This window comes from Elaeis guineensis, chromosome 10 (assembly GCF_000442705.2).
Source record: "Elaeis guineensis isolate ETL-2024a chromosome 10, EG11, whole genome shotgun sequence".
Lineage (NCBI taxonomy): Eukaryota > Viridiplantae > Streptophyta > Magnoliopsida > Arecales > Arecaceae > Elaeis > Elaeis guineensis.
Window position 1 is genome coordinate 19,336,472 of NC_026002.2, and position 19,709 is coordinate 19,356,180.

The window sequence follows — 19,709 nt, forward strand, 5'->3', positions numbered from 1 at the left end:
TGGCATTTGACTCACAGGTGGCTAAGGAGCTCTAACTTGGGTAAATATGGGATAAATCAAAGAACTAGCAATTTCAAAAGTTCACCATCAATAGTAATTGAAGGAATTTTGAGATTAAGTACTTTCAATGTTGTTGCGGCCAATCGCCTCGTCGCCCGATCGCCGGGGAGCGTGCACCTGCAAAAGGAAGTCCGCACTGACCGGAGGCGGCTCCGGCGGGACCCTCCGACGGTCAAGTCAGAGAGGTGACTGGGCAACAGTGAAATGTAGACAGAGAGCTCTGAGAGAGAGAGGGAGAGGAAGAGGAGCGAGCCTGTGTTTTTGGAGAGACGGGCGGATCGATCCTTTGCACTGTTGCCTTCCCCGGTTTATATAGTGGAGCACGGTATGGCGCCGTCATTAATGGCGCGGACAAGTGAGGAACTGTCAACTCACTGTGGACTGTCAGAGTCGCCGTGAAAATATCATGTCGCCGTGTGGCTGTCCAATCACCAGGGTTGACAATGCCCTCGGGGGACAATGCCCCTAGGTAACCGCGCCGCATGTCCGTGTCAGAGCTGACAAGGTCTGGCGGCTGTACGGCGATCGGAGGAGTCGGCCGACCCTAGGTCGGTGGCCAGCAGAGTGGCGTCGGGTTCCTCCGTCGGTCGGCGAGTTTCATGTGAGTCGGCCATCAGACCTCTGGGTTCAGTCGGTCGGGATGGATACGTCCGACATATCTCCAGTCGGCGATGGGCCGTTGAATGGCCGGTTGTTAGCCGCTGATGGCATCCGTCAGTCGGTCCCCCGACCGACGATCGGTCGGTCTATCGGCCAGTCGGAGTCGTCCGTCGAGTCGGTCGGGCCGCCAGTCGGCCGCCAGTCGGTCGCCCTGACCGACGATCGGTCGGTCTATCGGCCAGTCGGAGTCGTCCGTCGGAGTCGGTCGGGCCGCCAGTCGGTCGGTCGCCAGTCGGTCCGCAGTCGGTCGGTCGGTCGGTGGGTATCCCCCCAACAGTTGCCCCCCTCCACTCCTAAGTCGGGTGGTGAGCTGGCCGATGCTTTCATTCGGGTAGCGATTCCGGACGACTGGGAGTGGATTTGTCGCATGCGTGGATCCGACCGTACCGCCGGCTGATCCGATGTCAGACGCCTCATAAATGCCAAGTGATCCGGACCTCTAGTCGGTGTCAGAAGTCACGTCGGCGTCAGGTGTCAGACGCCACGTCTTGTCGTCGTCAGACGTTACGTCGGTGTCAGAAGATCGGGCGCCGGACGATACGGCGTCAGACGACCGGATATTCGACGCCGATCGCGGGAGAGTGGGCCGCTGTCAGGCATCCCTTCGGGAACGCGAATCGGCCGGGCGCATGAATGCGGAGCCGCGCTCCGCGTGCCGCGTGTCGAGGTAGTTGGCCGGCGCTCCCTCCGGCATTTAATGTGGGCGGTGCGACCGTCCCGGGACGGGGCGCGCCGAATCCTCCGCCAACCGGCGGGCGCCACGCGTCGCGCATCTGCAGGTCTTTGGTCGGCGCGGAAGCATCTCGGCCGTCGGTCGGCCCTATATATATAGGACCTCCCGGACCCCTGACCCACACTTGCCATTTTGCTGGGGAAACTCTGTCCGGGCGATTTCTCAGTCGTCGCGGGCAGAGCTCTCTCGCTTCCGGAGGGATCCATCTGGTTCGTGGTCCCCTCTTCTCCTTCTTCTTCCTTCTCTTCTCTTCCTTCTTCTTTCGGTTCCGGCACAATGACCAGGAATCCGACCCAGGGAGCTCGGTCGGGAACCCGACTGACGACTCCCGATCGGCTCCGGAAGATGAGGCCTCCTCGCTTTCGGGGCCGAACGTCGATCGGCTTCGGGAGCACTATCGCATCCCGGAGCAGTTTCGGCTCTCCGCTCCAGGGCCGGCGGTCGGGTCAACAACCCTCCGCCTGGCGACCTGGCGCTATACGTTGAAGACCTTCGCGCGGGTCTTCGCTTCCGATTCCGGAGTTCGTCCGGAATCTACTAGATTATTACGGACTCTGTCCGGCGCAACTGGCGCCGAACTCTGTTCGTTTAATCATTTCCTTCGCGCTGTTGTGTCAGCTCTTGCCGACCAACCCCCGCGTTTCACTCTTCCGGGCATTCTTTGTGCTCCGACCCCACCCTAAAGCCCGAGGGTGGTGGCTCTTCACCCCCCGGAAGGGTCTTGCCTTCATCACCGGTCTTCCATCGTCCATTCATGGATGGAAGAACCAATTCTTTTTTGTTTCCTCCTCCTCTCCCTGGGGCTTTCCTTCTCGCTGGGGTGTGCCCCGAACCGAGGCCAACGACAACAGTCGGGTGGAGGCGGACGACCGGGAGGACTTCCACCGACTAAAAGATATGTCGGTCCCGAAGCAGAGGGAGCTTGTTACCGAACAAGCTCTCTATGATGCCGGCTTGAGTCTGGTCCCCCGAATAGGTATCGCCCGATCCCCCGGCTTTTCTTTTTGTTCGGCTCTTGGTCCGCTTTTAACATTTTCGTCGGTATTGCAGGGACACCACCAAGGATGAGGCCGACGGACGCCGAGATTCGACAGTTTGCGACGAGGAAGAGGCCAGCATCGGGGCCGGCCCTTCGCGCCCTCCAAAGAAACCAGCTCCAGCTCCGCCGACCGTCGAGGCGTCGGCGACCGACCAGTCGGAGCCGGTCATAGCCTCGCGGCTCCGACGGTCCAAGTAGAGGAGAGGCCGACTGAGGAGGCGGCCGAGGGAACATCGGCGGCTTCGCCGGTGCGGGTGGAGCCGGATGACGTTCGGGAAACCGAACATCGTCCGACGGCGTCCGTGGGCGCAACGGGGGGCGCCGGGTCGAACTCCAGCGTCCCGTCGCTGCCGGTCCCGTCGGTCGGGGCAGCTGATCGGGGGAAAGCCCCGATGGAGCCCGCGGAGGAGGATAGGTCGGGGAGCCGCTCAATGCCTCCCAGCGCATACTACCCCGAGGGTGCGTCGGCGTTGGCCGACCACAATCTTGCGAGGAGGTTGTGCCAAGGGATCCTCCTCCCAGCCGACGTAGAGTCGCTGCGATCTCGGCAGGTGACCGAGATGCTGTCGCGGTTCTACCCGACGATGGTTGAGGTAAGCTTCGCATCACTTCTCCTTTAACTTAGAAATTTTTCTTGTTATGCGATTCTGATGAGGTTTTTTCCATCGACAGCTGATCTTCACGATGTCCGAACTGGAAGCCGGGTACCGAAGGTTCGGCAACGTTCGGGCAGCCTTCAAGGAGAAGTCGGTGGCGGTCGAGGCTGAGAGGGCAATGTTGGCCGACCAACTTCAGCAATCGGCCGACCGGGAGGCCAAGTTAGTCGACGAGGTCTCCCGGCTCGGGTCCGAACTCCGGTCGGCCAAGAAGGAGGCCAAGCACAAAGGTCGGGCCGTGCGTCGCCTTCGACGCGAACGGGATGGTGCCACCGCCGAACTCCAAGGGGAACGCGAGCAACTTCGGGTCAGCCTGGAGAAGCTCGTCGAAGCCGAAGAGGAGTTGTCCATCGCCCAGATCGACGCCGAAATGGCGAAGGTCGAGGCGGAGTCGGCGAGGCAAGAGCTCGCCCGTGCTGAGGACGAGGCAAGGTCGGCGAGGGAGTCGGCCGATCGGGCGGTGGAGGACTTCCGGTCGTCCGACCAATATCGGGAGGAGATGCTCGAATCGGGCTTCGCCTCATACCGGGTCGGGTTCGAGGACGGTCGGGATGCCGTCCATGCCTTGTACCCGGAGTTGGACGTCAGCCGCGTCGTCCCGCCGTTAGCCGAGGAGGAAGGAGCCGAAGGAGAAGGAACCGAGGAGATGGCCGACCAGCCGTCGGGAGGCGTCATCGTGGCGGAGGAAGCCGTCCCGGAGCAGGTGCCGACCGAAGTCCCCTTGCCAACTGAAGCCCATCCTTCGGCCGCCGACCCAGCGCCACTCATGGCCGAGACGCCGATCATCCCCGATCCTCCGTCGGTCGAAGAGATCGACTAGGACGGATGATCGGGCCCTGCCGACTACCTTTACTTTTTGTTTTCTGAAAATACATGTAATCGGGCTTCGACCCGACTTTGTAATTTCTTTTCATCAATGAATGAAACTTCTTTCTTTCTCATTTGTTTGCAATGCCGATCATTGCTGCAATGTTGATCGTTAGTCGCTAACTTAAGTAAGTCGCTAACTCACGTAAGTCGGTAGGACTTCGATAACTTGTGCAGCCCCGAAGGTAGAGTGATCCCGACTTTAGGTCGGCTTCCGATAGTCGAAGTCGTCAGTCGGGTGCATCTTTGAGTCGGGAGCCGACCGAACCTGGTAAAGGTTCGGTAGTCGGGCTTCCATAGATGCGTTTAGTCGGTCGTCGTCCGGCGCAGCGTCGGGGAACGATAGTAAGTCGGGTCCCCATGCCCTTGCGTCGGGTTCTGTGTCTTCCGACATACGGTAGCAAGCCGAATGTCGTTCAGCCGGCCGTAGGTCGGTCGGCAAGTCGTGGATGCGACTAAGGTCGCGTCGTGTGATAGACGGTGGTAAGCCGAATATCCCTCGACCGGCCGTAGCCTGGTCGGAAGTCGCGACGACAGTCGCGTGGGCGTTTAGCCTTTCTTTGGTCGGGGCCCGATCGGCCTGTCGGCCGGTGGTCCGACCGTAGAAGGAGTATGAACTCCCGTCGCAACAGATGCATCGGCCTTTGTCAAGGGCGGATGCGTTGCCGAAAGTCGAAGGAGTGCAACTCCCGTTCCTAAGAGTCCGTCGGCCCTTGTGAGGGTCCGACGCATCGTCGAAGGAGTGTCAGCTCCCGTCATTGTAGATGCATCGGTCCTTGTAAAAGTCCGATGCGTTACCGATGATGAGGTCGTCGGTTTTAGGTGGATGCTAGGTCCACGTCGATACATTGGGGCTGAGCGCCGATCATTAGTCGAAGAGTTAAGACTCCGAGATTTCAAACCGAACTTGTATTCCGATTATTGAATTACAAAATTCACTGATAATACAGCTTCAAGTTGTCGGCGTTCCAAGTCCGGGGAATGGGCTTCCCCTCAAGGGTCTCCAGCCGATAGGCCCTCGGCCCGTAGGTGTCCGCAACCTTGTAGGGTCCTTCCCAGTTGGGAGCCAGCTTCCCTTGGTCCAAGGGCTTCGACACTTCTGCCTTCCTCAAGACCAGGTCGCCAGGCCTGAAAAGCTTCGGTCTGACCTTGGCGTTGTAGTACCGGGTGACCCTCTGTCGGTATGAAGCCATTCGGATTTGAGCCTCATCTCGTAGTTCGGGGAGGAGGTCCAGGTCGGCCCTCCGACCCTCGGAGTTGTCCGGCTCTTGGTACTGCTCGACCCTTGAAGATGGTAGGCCAATCTCGAGCGGGATCATAGCTCTGTCCCGTAGGCCAAGCTGAACGGCGACTCCCCGGTCGGGACGCGGGGGGTCGTTCGGTAAGCCCACAGAACGGAGCCCAGCTCGTCGACCCAGAGACCTTTGGCTTCATTCAATCGGGTCTTGAGCCCGTAAAGCAAGGTTCGGTTGGTCACCTCAACCTCACCGTTGGACTGTGGGTGCCCGACTGAAGTCAGTCGGTGCCGGATGTGGAACCTGGCGCAGAAATCTTTGAAGTCTTGGTTGTCGAATTGCCGTCCGTTGTCGGTGATGATGGTGTGCGGCAATCCGAACCTGAAGATGATGGACCTTTGGATGAAGTCCTCCATCTTCCGCTCGGTGATCTGCGCCAAGGGCTCGGCCTCGACCCACTTCGTGAAGTAGTCGATGGCGACAACGATGAACTTCCTCTGGCCCGACGCTGGTGGGAATGGGCCGAGAATGTCGACTCCCCACTGGGCGAAGGGCCACGGAGCAACAATGGGAGCGATTCGGCTGGCCGGTTGGTGCTGAATATTGGCATACTTTTGGCATGGCTCGCATCTCCGGACCAACTCTGCCGCATCCTTCTTCATGGTCGGCCAGTAGTAGCCTTGTCGCAGGACCTTGAAGGCTAGAGACTTGCCCCCCAAGTGGTTCCCGCAAATTCCTTCGTGAACCTCTCGGAGAGCGTAGTCGGCGTCGGTCGGCCCCAAGCACCTGAGCAAAGGGAGGGAAAACGACCTTTTGTAGAGTCGGCCGTCCATGATCACATATTGCGAGGCCGACCATCGGAGTCGCTTGGCCTCCGCGGGATCTTCGGGACTGATCCCGTCGGTCAGGTACCGGACGATCGGGTCCATCCAACTTGGTTCGGACGTTAGCTGCTGGACTTCTTCGACCCGATCGATGCTCGCTGCTGGAGGTTTTCGACGAACGTCCGACCCAAAGAGTCGTAGGCCGACGTTGCCAATCTGGAGAGTGCGTCGGCACGGGCGTTCTCCGACCTGGGGATGTGGGAGATCTCGAAATACTCGAGGCGCGCCACGAGGTCATTCACTTTCTGGAGGTACTTGATCATGGTCGGATCTCGCGCCTCGAAGTCGCCCTTGACCTGCCCCACGATCAGCTGAGAGTCGGAGAATGCCCGGAGGCTGTCGATGCCCAGCTCCTTCGCCATCCTCAGGCCAGCGAGGAGTGCCTCGTATTCGGCTTGATTGTTGGAGGCTTTGAAGTCGAACCGGAGGGCGTATTCGGTGACCACCCCATCCGAATTCGTGAGCAGGAGCCCGGCCCCGCTTCCCTGAGCGTTTGAGGCTCCGTCGATGTGGAGTACCCAGGTGGAGATCGGGTCTGGCTCAGAGACCGCATCTCGTCCTGGGTCTTCTGCTCCCGACCCTGGTCGGTCGTCGGGCATTCGGCGATGAAGTCGGCCAGGACCTGGGCCTTCAGGGCAGGCCTTGGTCGGTACTGAATGTCGAACTCGCTAAGCTTCATCGCCCACTTTGCGAGTCGTCCGATGTGTCGGGTCTGCGCAATATCGCCCTCAGGGGCTGGTTGGTGAGTACCACGATGGCGTGGGCCTGGAAGTATGGTCGAAGCCGTTGCGCGAGACGGTCAGGGCGAAAATCATCTTTTCCGTCTCCGAATACTGGCTTCGGCGCCGTGGAGCACTTTGCTGGTGTAGTAGATGGGCTGATGAGTTCGGCACTCGTTTTCCCGAACGAGCACCGAACTGATCACCTCGGAAGATGTGGCCAAGTAGAGATACAAGGTCTCCCTGACCTGCGGCTTTACGAGCAGCGGCGGGGAAGCCAAGTACTTTTTCAGGTCTTCGAAGGCCTGTTCGCACTCATCCGACCAAGAGAAACCGTTCGCTTGACGCAGAATCTTGAAGAACGGGAGGCACCTTTCGCTGATCGGGAAATGAATCGGCTAAGAGCGACGATTCTTCCGTTCAGCTGCTGACCTCCTTCTTGGTGTTCGGATGACGCATGTCGAGGATCGCCTTTATTTTCTCAGGGTTGGCCTCGATCCCTCTCTGAGAAATGAGGAATCCGAGGAACTTCCCTGAGGTCACCCCGAAAGCACACTTGGTCGGGTTGAGCTTCATTCGGTGTCGTCGAAGGGTGCAAAAGGTCTCCTCGAGATCCTGAACGTGGTCCGGGATCTGCGCCTTTTCACCAGCATGTCGTCCACGTACACCTCCATGTTGCGCCCGATCTGGTCTTTGAAGACCTTATTGACGAGTCGCTGGTAGGTGGCGCCGGCGTTCTTCAATCCGAAGGGCATCACCCGATAACAGTAGAGGCCCTTGGGAGTCACGAACGCGGTGTGCTCCTCGTCTTCAGGCGCCATCCGGATCTGGTTGTACCCGCGAAGGCGTCCATGAAGCTGAGCAGTCGAAATCCGGACGTCGCATCCACCAGCTGGTCGATCTTCGGAAGTGGGAAGCTATCCTTCGGGCAGGCTCGTTGAGGTCGGTATAGTCGATGCAGATCCTCCACTTCCCGTTGGCTTTCTTGACCATGACAACATTGGCGAGCCAATCGGGATACGTGGATTCCCGAATGAAGCCTGCTTCGAGTAGCTTGTCCACTTCTTCGTCGATGGCCCTCTGCCTCTCTGGGGCGAAGGACCTTTTCTTCTGCCTCACCGGCTTCATCGTCGGGTCGATGTTGAGTCGGTGAGTTATTGTTTCTGGAGGGATGCCCGACATATCTGCTGCCGACCAAGCAAATATGTCGGCATTGGCCGTCAGCAGCTCCGTCAGTCGGCGTCGTTCGGTGTCGGGCAATTGAGACCCGACCCAAACTTTCCTGTCGGGATTTTCTCCTATCGGGATCGCCTCGAGCTGCTCGGCCGGCGAACCCCGTTCTTCCTCCTCCCTTTGGTCCAGTTGTCGATTGTCAGAGGATCCTTCGACTCGTCGCTTTGAGCGGAGATTTGGAAGCATCGTCGGGCGAGCTGTTGATCTCCGCGCATCTCTCCCGACTCCATTTTTGGTCGGGAATCGAACAAGGAGATGGTACGTCGAGACGATCGCCTTGAGGGCGTTCAATCCGGGTCGGCCAAGTATGGCATTGTAGGCCGAAGGAACTTGGACGACCGCGAAAGTGAGGGAGACCGTGCTTTGCCGTGGTTCGGTGCCGACCGTCACGGGCAGGGTGATTTCTCCCTCTGTCGTGACGGTGTCTCCGGCAAAGCCGATCAGGGGCACAGGGACCCTCCTAAGTCGGTCAGTTGACAGTCGCATTCGGGAGAAGGTCGAGTAAAACAAAATATTTGTCGAACTTCCATTATCAACAAAAATTCGTTTTACATCATAATTGGCTATTGTCGCCGACACAACAACAGCGTCGTCGTGGGAGTTTGGATGCCCCGAACGTCGTCTTCTGTGAAGGTGATTACGTCGTCCGGGCGTGGCCTTTTCGTCGGCTCCCCTCCTGCAGACGTCCCCGGGCCCAGCCGCTTGGAGATCATGTTGATGACTCCGGCCGTCGGCTGGTTGGTCGCGCCTCTTCAGTCGGCTGGGGGCGTCGATCGGCAACTGGTTGGGTCGGCGGACCCTTCCGAAATTTGCCGAGGTACCCCCGGCGGATGAGATTTTCAATCTCATCCTTCAACTGGATGCACCGCTCGGTGTCGTGGCCGTGGCTTCGGTGGAACCGGCAGTACTTCCGACGGTCGAGGCCTTTTGCCTTCAGAGGCGGAGGCCGTCGCAGGTATTCCTCTCCCTCGATCTCCATCAGGATCTGCGCACGGGGAGCGGAGAGAGGAGTGTAGGAGTCGTACCTGGGATGCACCGGCCTCGGAGTCTGCCGTCGGGGCGATTTTGGATCTGTCGGGGTGGAGAGAGCCGACTATCGGTCGGGGGCCTGCTTGGTTCGGCGGGCTCCCGACCTTTCCTCCGCTTCTCCTTCGGGCCTCTGGGCTCGGCCAAGCGTCGGTCGGACGCTCCTTCGTCCGTGCGCATATACTTGTATGCGCGCTCCAGTAGCTCGGCATAAGTCCGGGGGAGGGTCTTGTCCAGAGAATAAGTGAATCGGGACGCCCTCAGCCCCGCTTCATGGCTGAGACAGCCATGTCTTCGTTGAGGTCCCGGACCTCGAGCGTGGCCGCGTTGAATCGCGCCACGAAGTGTCGGAGCGTCTCGTTTTCCCCCTGCTTGAGGGAGAAAAGGCTGTCCGACGTTCGCGGCGGCTTTCGGCTGGTGCTGAAATGGGCCACGAACGAGTGCTCGAGCTGCCCGAAGGAATGGATACTTCCCGATCGGAGACCGGAGTACCAAGCCCTGGCAGCCTTGCGGAGTGTGGCGGGGAAGCCGATGCAAAAAAGAGCGTCGGTTGCCCCTTGAATCGTCATGAGAGCTTTATAGCTCTCGAGGTGGTCGACTGGGTCGGTGGAGCCGTCGTATGGCTCCACGTGCGGCATCTTGAACCGACTGGGAATCGGCTCGTCGAGGACCAGTCGGGAGAGAGGTTGGGCGGTCTGGAAGTCGACGTCGTTGGAAGACTTCTGGCCGTCCGTCTGCAGTTGGGCGAGTCGGCGGTCGATTTCTCGAACCGTCGCTCGTAGTCGTCCGCTCGTCGATGCTGGGAGACCCCAGGAGTGGAGTCTCCGGAGGATTCTGAAGGGAGGCCGACGGTGTGCGCGGCCGCTTCTCCTTCCTTGCCCGTTCCAACGGGGAGGGAGAGGGCCGCTGGGACCGTCGGTCGTCGCGCCATGGTCGTCCCTCCTCTTCTCCGTGGGAGCGCTGTTGGGGCGCTCGCATGGAGGCGACAGGGATCGGCGCGGTCGTCGGCGGCTGCTCCTGGAGGCATAGGTCGGGCCGCCGGTTGCTGCTGGAGGCTTTTGACTGCGTCGGTCAGTACGGTCATCTGCCGTACGATGGCCGCAATCTGGGCCTCCGTGGTCACTGCAGGGCGCGGAGAGCTAGGCTCCGCCGCCGGTGGGGCGGGGAGGCCTCTTCCCGGCGGGAAGAGCGCCTGGCCGACCCAGTGACTCTCGATCGTTGAGCTCTTGTCTTTGTCATGCTGTCCCCTACCTGGCGCGCCAATCTGTTGCGGCCAATCGCCTCGTCGCCCGATCGCCGGGGAGCGTGCACCTGCAAAAGGAAGTCCGCACTGACCGGAGGCGGCTCCGGCGGGGACCCTCCGACGGTCAAGTCAGAGAGGTGACTGGGCAACAGTGAAATGTAGACAGAGAGCTCTGAGAGAGAGAGAGAGGAGAGGAGCGAGCCTGCGTTTTGGGAGAGACGGGCGGATCGATCCTTGCACTGTTGCCTTCCCCGGTTTATATAGTGGAGCACGGTATGGCGCCGTCATTAATGGCGCGGACAAGTGAGGAACTGTCAACTCACTGTGGACTGTCAGAGTCGCCGTGAAAATGTCATGTCGCCGTGTGGCTGTCCAATCACCAGGGTTGACATGCCCTCGGCGGGACAATGCCCCTAGGTAACCGCGCCGCATGTCCGTGTCAGAGCTGACAAGGTCTGGCGGCTGTACGGCGATCGGAGGAGTCGGCCGACCCTAGGTCGGTGCCAGCAGAGTGGCGTCGGGTTCCTCCATCGGTCGGCGAGTTTCATGTGAGTCGGCCATCAGACCTCTGGGTTCAGTCGGTCGGGATGGATACGCCCGACATACCCCAGTCGGCGATGGGCCGTTGAATGGCCGGTTGTTAGCCGCTGATGGCATCCGTCAGTCGGTCGCCCCGACCGACGATCCGGTCGGTCTATCGGCCAGTCGGAGTCGTCCGTCGGAGTCGGTCGGGCCGCCAGTCGGTCGGCCGCCAGTCGGTCGGTTCGGGCCGCAGTCGGTCGGGCCCCAGTCGGTCGTCGGGCCGTCAGTCGGTCGGGCCCTCCGACAGTCGGTCGGGCCCTCCGTCGAGTCGGTCGGTCGGTGGGTATCCCCCAACAATTATTATGATGTTCTATTATTTTTTATGATATCATGTTGATTATATCATGTTCTGCTATAATATATAATATATGACATTCTGACAAAATATGAGCAAAATAAAATAAAAAAAAAAATGATATTTTGGTCATAAAAAATTTGAGAAAGAAAACTAAGCTACATTAAATATATATTTTATTATTAATTATATTATGTGGCTCAATCTAATAAAGCGGTATATTTTTTTTCGATCGGGGCTGTGAACTAAGAATTTCTCTAGCTGGTGCCTTTCTGGTATTTTTTTTTTTTGAATATTTTGGGTTGTCCTCGTACCAACTTTTTACTCATGTAATCTTACATGGCATTGATCCATCCTCACAACTTCCATACAGAATTTAATGGACCAGTTCCATAGCCGTGGCCATCCATGTCTTGCTAGGATACAATTGGTCTCTAGATATCCCAGGGGGCACCATCCCATATATAGCATGGGCTCTTATGGTCTATCACAGGCCATCATGCAGCACATCTTATAAAAAAAGTCTGAACTAACATCAGCACACAGTGTGAGACTTGGAAGTACTAACATCGGATTTGGATTATATCTTTTTTCATGTAAGAATCTTCGTTCTTCTTTTTCACGAGATGAACTACTAAATCATATTTTGCATAGCTTTCAAAGCACTTCAATTTATCTTGTAACATAGATCACAAAACTGATATCGTATTTTGAAAGTTGTTCAAGATGCAATCCAAAAATTCATCTCGTAAAAGAATAACCAATCCAACCATTCTTTCGCAACGAAAGACACAACCCGAACCCTATCAGCAAGCGGCGTGCTGGGACCATCGAAACACTCAGAGTTGAATGGTAACAATGGTGGGTACAATGTGGCTTTGATTTTTCTTTTCACGATGGCTGGCCCGACAAAAATTACTGTTCACATAATAACGTATAGTAAATAGTGCGTTAGTTTCAATACTTGGAACGAAAATGCTCCATGGTCCATGGTTAACACTGTGCATGGACAAGGCCTGGACGCCGCAGGCGGAGACAGATATTGCTGCTTGAGCTTGACTTGTTCTATTTTCTCTTGCTCTGATAAAACTCCCTTTAGTACTAAGCAAGCTTTGCGAGACCACAGATAGTAGCTATTCAACTAAGATGATGACAATTGGTGCGCAACAAAACAGAGACTTGGTCTAATCTTCTTCAGATTCTGGAGAATTACATGCATCTCATTGCCTCTGACCCAGCTTTTCAGAACAATGTTCATGCATTGTCGGAATAATGATTAAATAGACACGTATTACCATTATAAATAATCTATGCCACTTGTATGCAAGGAAAACTATTGGTACACGTAGCAATTTGCATCCAAAGGGTGAACGCGTGGATAACAGGCTTCCTTTTTCCACACCTCTTTGGAAACTAGAGATAATGGGAACAAACAAAAAAGGAACCCTCTAAATTCTCACTTTGGATTTGACTCCCCGTCATTAGGCTTATCTGTCGAGCTAATTGTCACAACAACTAGGGCTCCAGCAAACTCCAACACCAACCTCAACAAGAACATCCAATGCAAAAAAAACAGATTAATCTCAGGGCATATACCATAGAGATGTGGCAAGTATGGAAGTTAGATTGAAAAATGCATCCTTCGAAGTAAGCTAGATTTGAAACATTTTGCACATAACAATATATTATACAGGAAACAAAATGCACATCCAACATCAGCTGCTTTACATTTAAATTTATAGGAGAATCATGGAAATGCATGAAATTAACATCTGAATAAGTACAGATAAAGATGTACCATATATGAAACAGAACGCACATCCAGCTTCCACGGAATTAATATTTGAATGGGAAAAAATTCTTGTATTTTACTAACTTTTGGTGAAAAAATTGCTAGATGCTGTGAAATTGCAACAGGGGTGAATCTTCTAAGCTGAATATATTGTAATTTGCTTGTGCATTGACTTCTCAATTGCATATAGTGAAATGAATGTGATATAATTGGGTCATGCTATTGACTTCTTAATTGGATGTAAGCAGGCTAGGCAACTGTAAGGCAAGGATTCTATCACAAACATTAACATACACCTTATTGATAAATTAATAGTATAGATGGATAAGCAGAGGAAAGAAATTACAAAAATAGAAAAGATGGATCAAATGCAAAACCTCAAGAGCAACAGTAATGTCATCATAGATTAAGCAAAAAATATCACCAAGTACAAATAACTCTCAGACCACCTGATATTTTGGAAAAGAACTTGGTCCAACGATAAGCTAATCACCAATACAACTGCAGAAATGAAGGTTTCCCAATTGATCATTGAAACTAGAAGATCACAACATTGCGAGCGTCAATTATTAAAGTTTGGATTCTAACTAATATATATATACAATAAAAACTTCATTTTATAAAGGCATAAAGACTAGCCTCTCGAAATAACAAACATTATTAGGAAAGAAGTGTACCCACTCTCTAAACATCAAAACTACATATATCTACAATAGAAGTATAACAACAGCAGAACTAAAAAAGAACCTGCATCTAAACCATTAAATTTGGTAGGATCACCAAATCGCTCTGTCTCAATCAATCATCAACTCTTTTCATCAAGGAGCATAGTCACTTGAGAATCACTTGAAGACATAAACTGTCAAACTTAAATCAGAAAAATCTGAACACAAACTTAGGAATCATGTATGCCAAAGTAAAACTTCAAATCTGCATGGAACACCATCCAAACCATCTCTTATAAAGCCATTGACAGGACTTCTAGCAAACTCTTAACTATACAACAATAGTATAATAAAAAGATTTAAAACTCTACTATATTATTTTACTCCAATATCCTAGTCAAAAGTTTTTTGTAGGTTACAAATTAGTTAAAACCTTAACTTCAAAATTTAGGCTTTAATTTTTTTTATAAATTAGTTAAAATTGAAGCATATATAGATGTTTCCGTAATGATAACTACCAACTAACGTGGTTATTGTCACAAAAGCTGTATGTTTAACCATTCTAAATTCATTTAGCCATCAGGTTCATGTCACAGGAAGAATCCACCATACAAAATATCTAACACTGCAAGAAACGCAAACTAGATTGGGATGAAACAGTGTGCGGTCAGCTAAATTATCACTTGCTATAACATTCATGACCTGCATGTTAGCTTAGCGGTCATAGCTCCCTGTTCACTCTTCGTAGACAGGTTCCAGGTTAAAGATCCGGCATTTGTCTTCAACCACCTTCCCTTTGTTAGAGTTTATTTTAAAAAATAATTAAATAAATAAATAAATCAAAAATTTTTATCCCCTAAATTTTAATTATTTAAAATTATTAAAATTTTGTTTTTAAACTTTCCGATTCTTTCGGAAGAGATGTGACTTTTCGAGAGAGAATGTTGATTTCGGAAGAAATATGATGTTTCTAAAACATCATTTCTCTTCCAAACCATGATGCCTTTTCGATAATCCGAATAGAATCTGCACCTTCTCAGTAATTCGGACAGGATCTATAAATAAACTCTGAATTCAAAGGTAATAAAAAATTCTCAATCTTCTTTTGTGTTAGTGTTTTTCTCTATTTCTTTCTGGATATCTGAAAAAAATCTCTTAGATCAGCCTCCTCAACAATCGTGTTCATTTGTACTCGTAAGAGGAGGATCAAGCTGAGCAAAATCATTTTACTTTGAGAATGAAATCGCCAAAAATCCATGCGTAGGGGCCAATCACATTCTTAGGATAGTTTCAGAAGCCTCAATTTAAGTAAGATCTTTTCAATTTTTTATCTCCTTTAGTATTCTATTTTTCATCTAAAAAATTATATGACCAACAATAACAATTTTTAAATATTTTTGATAGACCTTTTCCGACACCCTCTTTAGATACAGGCAGGAATTCCTCATGAGAGAAGATCCTAGATTCGACTTTCAAACTAGCCCAAAAATTTGTGAATGTGTTAGACTCCCTGCTAGCCTCGAAAACGAAAAAAAAAATATTTTGAACTTCACTGGTTTGATTAAATTTTAGTTGTGGACTACTTAAAATTCTAAAAGTGAATGGCGCACGCGCTCGGTAGCGTGACTAAATTTTCTCATGCAAACATCCAATATCGTTTCACGGACAATGGCAGGCACAAGCTCCTCTAATTGCTAAAATAAAACACCAACCAAGCAGGTGATCAAATGTCCATCATTTGCAAAACTAGTCCTCCGATCATGCCAAGATGGCAGACAATTCATCAAACACCAAAACAACGTTCCATCGTAACAATCAGGTAACAGAGTTTCAGCTAAGTCGAGTGGCTACACTCTTTAGAAGACCACTCTAGCATACAGGAACCAATCTAACAACGATTATATACAACACAAAAAAGCCTCCCAGCTTATTAGCAGTAGTTTAGAAGATTGGTTTTCTAGACAGCAAGGAGTTCTGTTTCCGCAGAGGCTGTTGGATTGGAGAGCATATGGACCACCTCCCTCATGGTTGGGCGTGCCACGCTTTGCTCCTCCACGCACAGCATCGCGACCTTGAACAGGTTGATGATCAAATCCAGAGGGCATGGCGAGAGCCTGCGATCCACTACAGAAAGTACTGCAGCAGCGTCAGACGTGTCCGCGATCTCCGATGTTGTCTTCCGGATCCACTGGGCAATGTCCACACCTTCACCGAAGGCGGCTGGGCTGACAGGCCGACGCCCGGTTATCAGCTCCAGGAGCACAACACCAAAGCTGTAGACATCGCTCTTCTCGTCCACCCGAAGAGTGTATGCATACTCTGTTCCAAGGCAACATCAGGATGTTAAAATTAACTACATCCCAGTTAATATGCCAACACGCCTTTTGAGCCAATACGCTAACATGTAATGATATCATATCAATTCCTTCCCAAAATTCCATAACGGACGTCAGGCTCGGGGAACGGGACTCCGTTTCCAACCCGTTAAGGCGCGCACATCCCTCTTGGACCCCAGCGAAAAGTGGTCACCCAGACATCCTTCTATACGGAACCGCGGCCCACTGTCCAAGGCAATTTATTTTGACAGCACGACGCAACCATCGCTTCGAGCAAAGCGACGAAGAAGACACCGCATCAATCCCACCGTAGATATATACTCCTAATACCAACTCACTAGAAGCTCTCACTCTCTACAGAAATCCAAAAACTTTTAAGAACCCATCGGGACCCACAGTCAAAACTCAAAAGGCCCATTTGTCTGCAACTAAGTTGACTTCTGACTTCCTACTAAAACCAAAACTACACGCAAACAAAAAAATTGGAAAGAGAGGCAGGTGGTAACAGTAGTTATAGAGGGAGTACCTGGAGCGATGTAGCCGTAGACCCAGCAATGGAGGACATGCACTCGGACGCGCCAGAGTCGTGAAGAAACTTGGCGAGACCGAAGTCGGCAACGTGTGCTTCGAAGTTGGAGTCAAGCAGTATGTTGTTGGACTTCACATCCCGGTGGATTATCAGCGGCGAGCAGTCGTGGTGGAGGTAGCACAGACCCCTCGCCGCCTCCACCGCGATCCGGCACCGCGCCTCCCACCCCAAATGCGCCCCTTTGCTTCCATGCAGCATCTCTCCCAAGCTGCATTCGGCATGTACTCATAGAGCAGCAGATTGGTCTCCCTGTTCGACACGAACCCGAGAAGGCGGACGATGTTCCGGTGCCGAATTCGGCCTAAAGTCGTTATCTCCGCCGTGAACCCACGGTCGTGCTCTCCGCCGCCACGGCCAACAAGCCGCTTGATCGCCACCTCGGCGCCGCTCGCCATGCTCCCCGGTAAACGATCCCGGCGCTGCCTTTGCCGATGACGTTGTCTTCTTTCAGGCACTCCATCACATCCTCCGCCGTGAAGTTAAGCCGCTGGAACGCGGTCATCTTCCAGGCGTCGGGACGGCCTCTTCCTTTCCACGCCCTCCATCCCTTGGGCGCCGCCACGCCCACCAGAATTATCCCAACTAAGGGTACCACCACGCACACGAAGAACCGCTTCCAGTCCCACCCCGGCCCCGGCCGGAACCGAGCCCATCACGAGCCTGACCCCGAGAGAAGCCGCACGGGACCGGCACGTGCAGCGGGCCGCCACAGAGGTCGAGGTTGCCGATGAACGAGCTCTCGTTGAACACCAAGAACTGCCCCTGGGCTGGGATCTCACCGGAGAGAAGGTTGTAAGAGAGATCGAGGGCGGTCAAACTCTGCATCCGCTGGATGTCCGCCGGAATCTCGCCGGAGAGTTGGTTCCTGGATAGATTGAGGGTGTTGAGATTCTGGAGCTCGGTGATCGCGTCCGGATCACGCCGATCAGGTGGTTGCGGCTGAGATCAACAACCTCGAGCGTCCCGGCGCACCGGGCGAGATCCGGAGGAATTTCTCCGGTCAAGTTGTTGCCTCTAAGGTAAAGCCTTGAGAGCTGCTTCAGATCGCCGATCTGGGCGGGGATCTCTCCAGAGATCCTGTTCGATTCAAGGGAAAGCGTTTGGAGCCCGCGGAGGTTCCCGATGGCCGGCGGGATCGGGCCGGAGATCCAGTTGTTGGGAGGAGCAGCTCGCCGAGCTTGTCTCCTGCGATCCTCCCGGGCAGCTCGCCGGAGAGGTAGTTGTCGCTGAGCTCGAGCATGTCGACAGAGGGGGGTCGAAGAGCCCGGCAGGGATCGTCCCGTTGAGAAAGTTCTTGGCGAGCCGGACGTGGAGAAGAGACTTGCAGTCCCCGAGCTTCTCCGGAATTGGCCCGAAGAAGGCGTTCTGCATCAAAACGAGTTGTTCGAGCCGTCCGCTGGCGCAGAGATCGGGAGGGATCGTCCGGTAAGGCGGTTCGTGGCCACGTCCAGCTTGAGGAGCCGGCCGTTACGGCCCAGCCCCCCGGGAGCTCGAAAGTGAAGTTGTTCTCCCAGAGCTGGAGCACCTCGAGATTCGGGAGATCGGCGATGAAGGGCGGGATGCGGCCCCGGAAATGGTTGCGGAAGAGATTGAGGAGCTTGAGCTGCTTCAAGCCGGCAAAGCTCTCCGGCAACTCGCCGGTGAGCTCGTTTATGGAGAGATCGAGAGATTGGAGCCGGTCAAGCCCGCCAAGATCCGGTGGAATTGAACCGGTGAGGTGATTCCACTGCAAGAAGAGCGAGTCGAGGAGCTTCAGCTGGCCGAGGCTCGCCGGAATCCGACCGGAGAGGTTGCAGTAGGCCATGTCGAGCCGGACCAGCGAGGTCAGCATCCCAAACTCCGGCGGGATGCCGCCCTCGTACGTGCTGTAGTACCCGATGTACATCTCCGAAGATTCGTGAGCTGGCTCAGGCTCACCGGGACCCGGCCTGAGAGAGCGTTCCCGTTGAGGCCAAGGTACTCGAGGCTTCCGATCCCGCCGTAGGACTCCGGGATCTCGCCGGAGAAGAAGTTCCCGCCGAGGTGGATGTAGCGGAGGTGGGGAAGCTTGGCGAGGCCGAGAGGGAGCGGGCCGGAGAAGTTGTTGTTATAGGCGTCGAGGACCACGAGCGCCGGGAACCCGCCGTCGACGTCGGGGAAGCGGCCGGTGAAGTTGTTGTTGGAGATGTTGAGGAAGCGGAGGGCGGGGAGGGCGCCGATCTCCGGCGGGAGCTGGCCGGTGAGGAAGTTGCAGGCGACAGTGAGGTTGACGAGACGGTCGAGGAGGCCGATCTCCGGCGGCAGCGGGCGGTGGAATCGGATGTAAGAGACGTTGAGGGCGACCCGGGCGTCCGCGTCGCACGTGACGCCGGAGAAGGAGCAATGGGTGGGGCCTGAGGGGTCCCAGTCGTGGAGGTCGTTGCCGGCGGGGCCATGCAGGCCATCTTTGAGCTTCATCAGAGTGTCGAAGTCGCCATCATGGGAAACGAGGAGGAGGGAGGGAAGAGAAGAGGAGGAGGAGGAATAGAGCAAGGTACGGCTTCATCTCTATCCCTTTGTTTATTTTCTTGTTGTTGTGGTACTATCTTTTCTTCTTCGGAGAGGGGGAGGGGGAGCGGATAAGAGGGTTGGGGATGGGGTGGTTTTTGGAGAATAAGCATCGGCGTGGTGAGTTGGTGGGTAGAGAATCGGAGGAAAAGTGGAACAGGAGAGAGAGTGAGGGAGAGGGAGAGTGGAATGGAGTGCGGTGGGGAAGAGACTGCATGCCTGCATCATATGATGCGTAATGTGACCGTGCCTGACAGCACCGTCACGATGGGTTCGGATTTTTAACGGCCGTTACGCATAACGATGGAGGAGGTGCAAAATATAAATAACAGCATCTTTGGGCCTCCTCATTAAGACATTATTAATTTTCTATAAATTATTTATTATCAATATAAATTATTATAATAAATATTAATTTTTTATTAAATATTTTAGATAATTTTTATTTAAAGATGGCAATCAAATCGGATCATAAATGGATAGATCATAAATAGATCGGATCAGAAAATCATCAATCCAAATCCGACTTGTTTTATTAAATGAGTTAAAAATTTAAATATGAATCCGAT

The 19,709-nt window shown here is 53.6% G+C and overlaps 1 protein-coding gene across 1 annotated transcript; it reads right to left on the reverse strand.

Moving 5' to 3' along the window:
* Positions 1-15,426: 15,426 nt before the first annotated feature.
* LOC105055082 (leucine-rich repeat receptor-like kinase protein FLORAL ORGAN NUMBER1) lies at positions 15,427-19,124 on the reverse strand. The gene is given in 12 exon segments (XM_010936794.4): positions 15,427-16,008; positions 16,552-16,572; positions 16,575-16,826; positions 16,829-17,011; positions 17,014-17,265; positions 17,268-17,531; positions 17,534-17,773; positions 17,776-17,853; positions 17,856-18,035; positions 18,038-18,097; positions 18,100-18,504; positions 18,507-19,124. Coding segments are annotated over 12 exon segments (2,841 nt in total). The 5' UTR covers positions 19,051-19,124; the 3' UTR covers positions 15,427-15,646.
* Between the last annotated feature and the right edge of the window lie 585 nt (positions 19,125-19,709).